This window comes from Oncorhynchus kisutch, linkage group LG13 (assembly GCF_002021735.2).
Source record: "Oncorhynchus kisutch isolate 150728-3 linkage group LG13, Okis_V2, whole genome shotgun sequence".
In the NCBI taxonomy this organism is placed as follows: Eukaryota; Metazoa; Chordata; class Actinopteri; order Salmoniformes; family Salmonidae; genus Oncorhynchus; species Oncorhynchus kisutch.
In genome coordinates, this window is record NC_034186.2 from 54,217,736 (window position 1) to 54,221,266 (window position 3,531).

Here is a 3,531-nt window from a genome sequence, read left to right on the forward strand (position 1 = left end):
GAAGAGGACCAAGGTGCAGCGTGGTATGTGTCCATATCTTTTAATCAAGAACTTGAACACAGAACAAAAAACAATAAACCGACAACCGAAAACAGTTCTGGCTGGTGCAGACACACAACAGAAAACAGAAAACAATCACCCACGAAACACAATAGAAAACAGGCTACCTAAATATGGTTCTCAATCAGGGACAACGATTGACAGCTGCCTCTGATTGAGAACCATACCAGGCCAAACACAGAAATAGCAAATGATAGAAAAACTAACATAGACAACCCACCCAACTCACGCCCTGACCATACTAAAACAAAGACATAACAAAAGAACTAAGGTCAGAACGTGACACGCTGACAGCGCCATGCCAGCAAGGGTGCCTGCATGCCCCAGGTGCCCTTGTTTTTTAACAATGTCCGGTACAGACCGGGTGACAGGGAGGGAAGCTGTTTTTCTGGCTCAGGTTCCAGGAGACATGTCGTCCCACTGAACCTGCCCCGGAGACGGTTCCTTGGCCACTGAAGATCCTCCTGTGAGCTCTCACGACAGAGGGTTGTTGTCTTCAACCGGGTTACAGATCTTCCACTGACTGCACCTGGTTGGGCACGGCTGTCTTCCTCAACTCGCATTCCACATCCATATGGCCATTATTGTGAACCACTAAAATATGCTGTATGGCTAGGGCTGTTGCGGTGACCATATTACCGCCACACTGGCGGTCACGAGTCATGAAGGCAGTCAAATTCCATGTGACCATTTAGTCATGGTAATTAGGATTCTCAAAGCTCTGATGCTGCTGATGATCATTAGTAGCCTACCAAACGAATTTAACCAATCTACACTCTTACATTAATCTTCTGTAATGTATTATTTTCTATTTAACTCGGCAGGTCAGTTAAGAACAAATTCTTATTTACAATGACGGCCTACCCCGGCCAAACTCTAACCCGGACGACGCTGGGCCAATTGTGCACCACCCTATGGGACTCCCAATCACGGCCAGTTGTGATACAGCCTGTAATCAAACCAGGGTCTGTCGTGACGCCTCTAGCACTGGGATGCTGTGCCTTAGACCGCTGTGCCAATCTATCAATAGATTATAGATTTTCTCAAAATATGTTAAATAGCATAGCCTATATAGTTATAAACATGTATAGTTATATAGTTATTAAATAGTTTTGTCTTTCTCTTAATTTTTTTCTGGGAGCATGAATTATTACTCAATCCAATTTCAATTTAATAATACAATTGTCACATCTTATTTCAGTTTATCCCATTTCAGAGTGCTCGACGTGACTTTTATTTAGAAAATCGTGAGAGAGAAACACGTGACCGGAAGTAAGAACCTCACTGTTTTGTTTATGTTACTTGGGGTAGCTACTCGACTAGCATTCCTCAAAATGTCAAAAATAGAGTTGCTGAGATTGTTTCTCAACGAAAGATTGACAGCTGCTGCTGATGAGATATTTGGAACAATTGAAAAGACAATTATAGAGTACCAGGAAGAAGTTTCCCGCACGAAAGAGGAGAACAGCCGTCTACGGGGGATGCTAAGGTTACAAAAAACAGGTTTGTGACCTTTTTACAACGCTTATGGGCACTAGCTACTTAGTTTATACAGCTTTGATATTACTGCATCTAGCTACTACAGATTGATGTGAAGCTCATTAATATCTGCCCTTCCGACTCAAATTGCATTGCCAGCATTGCCCCTTGGATTCTCAAGAACAAATTCAGATAGCTTCCTGCATTCTACATGTTTTGTCAGACCCCCAAAAGATGCAGGTTTGCCTGGCCTGCTTCAACTCTGCATGCTCACTATGCTGTAGGTTTTACAAAAGTAAGAATCAAAAGACAATCTTGTGCATGGGGTGGGAGGACGCATAAGCCATGAGTGGCAGGTGTTCGAATCCCGGCTGTGGTTTGAATCCAGACTTGGCGTGTCTTTGTTTTCTACTTATTACTGCTTATATGTATTGCTTTCATCATGTAATTTGATTTTTTTTTAATCCATTCTCCCTCAGACCCCCAGCCGCTGACTGTCTCTGACGAGGATCTTCCCCCTGAGCAGCAGCACTGTGAGCAGCAGTGGAGCCCTAGTCTGGAACCGGATGGTCCGGAGGCCACACAGATTAAAAAGGAGCAGGAGGAACTCCGGACCAGTCGGAGGGAAGAGCAACTTCAATGGCTAGAGTCTGGTACCAAAGACTTCACATTCAGTCCTTCCTGTTTGAAAAGTAACTATGATCCAATTCAGAACCCAACTCATTCATCACATCTTCACCAAGTACAAAGTGAGGAAAGCAGAGAGAATCCAACACATTCATCACATCTTGACCAAATACAAAGTGAGACAAACAGTGAGAACCCAAGTCAGTCCTCATACCTTCACCAAATAGAAAGCGAGGAAGACGGAGAGAACCCAGCAGCTCAGTCCTCATATCTTTACCAAATACAAAGTCAGGAAAACCGAGAGAAGCCATGGCAATGCCGTGTTTGTGACAAATGTTTCAGCAATATTCATCATCTGAAAGCGCACGTGAGGAGTCACACAGGGGAGAGACCATATAAGTGTCCTATATGTAGAAAATGCTTTATGACAACAAGCGCATTGAATAGGCATCAGACAATTCACACTGATGGAAAACCGTTTAGGTGTAATTATTGTGGCAAATCCTTCAAATGGATGAACTCCCTTGGAAGGCACATAAGGATTACCCATGAGAGGGAGAATATATGACAGCACCTTGTGTGGGGAAAGGGCAACAGTTGTTATGAAAAAGTTACATCCTGATGCTTTTTATTCTATTTCCATATAATATTATAATATGCCATATGCTATTGCCATATAATTACAGTATAACAAAATAGAACACTATGTTATGGTTAATTATAGGGGCGTCAGGGTAGCCTAGTGGTTAGAGCATTGGACTAGTAACTGGAATTTTGCAAGTTCAAATCCCCGAGCTGACAAGGTACAAAACTGTCATTCTGCCCCTGAACAGGCAGTTAAACCCACTGTTCCTAGGCCGTCATTGAAAATAAGAATTTGTTCTTAACTGACTTGCCTAGTTAAATAAAGGTAAAAATAATTAGGATATCTATGGCTATTTTGTGTGTGTTGTCTTTTACATGTTTGTAACCACTTTCCCAGGGACTGCAGATGGAAATATGTCTTGATCAATGTGCGTTGTCTTTGTCAAATAAATCAAATAAGGTCAAGATTTAGAGGCGTATCTTGCACCTGTCTGTGCATAAAGATTGTTTTTGTCATGTTCATATGGTGTAATGTCATGTCACATCAGTTTTGACCATTTCCTCCAGTGATCACAAGATCCAAAACATTTTCCATATGCCTACATTACTGTCCTTTTTTTATACCTCAGTGATCTTTCTAATGTGCACACCTGATGGCAAAAAATAAATAATCAACACACCAAATCTGTTGCCATAGTCTTATCCCTACTTAGCTATTTGATGCCATTGAAAAAACATGTTCAATAATTAAAGCATGTAAATAATTCAGTCTGAGAACTA

General features: G+C 41.7%; 1 protein-coding gene across 1 annotated transcript; it reads left to right on the forward strand.

The window, feature by feature from the left end:
- Positions 1 to 1,312: 1,312 nt before the first annotated feature.
- On the forward strand, positions 1,313 to 3,303 carry LOC109901492 (zinc finger protein 45-like). Its single transcript, XM_020497492.2, has 2 exons — positions 1,313 to 1,563; positions 2,019 to 3,303. The coding sequence occupies exons 1-2, from the start codon at positions 1,356 to 1,358 to the stop codon at positions 2,732 to 2,734; spliced, it is 924 nt and encodes a 307-aa protein (XP_020353081.1). The 5' UTR covers positions 1,313 to 1,355; the 3' UTR covers positions 2,735 to 3,303.
- The last annotated feature ends 228 nt before the right edge of the window (positions 3,304 to 3,531 follow it).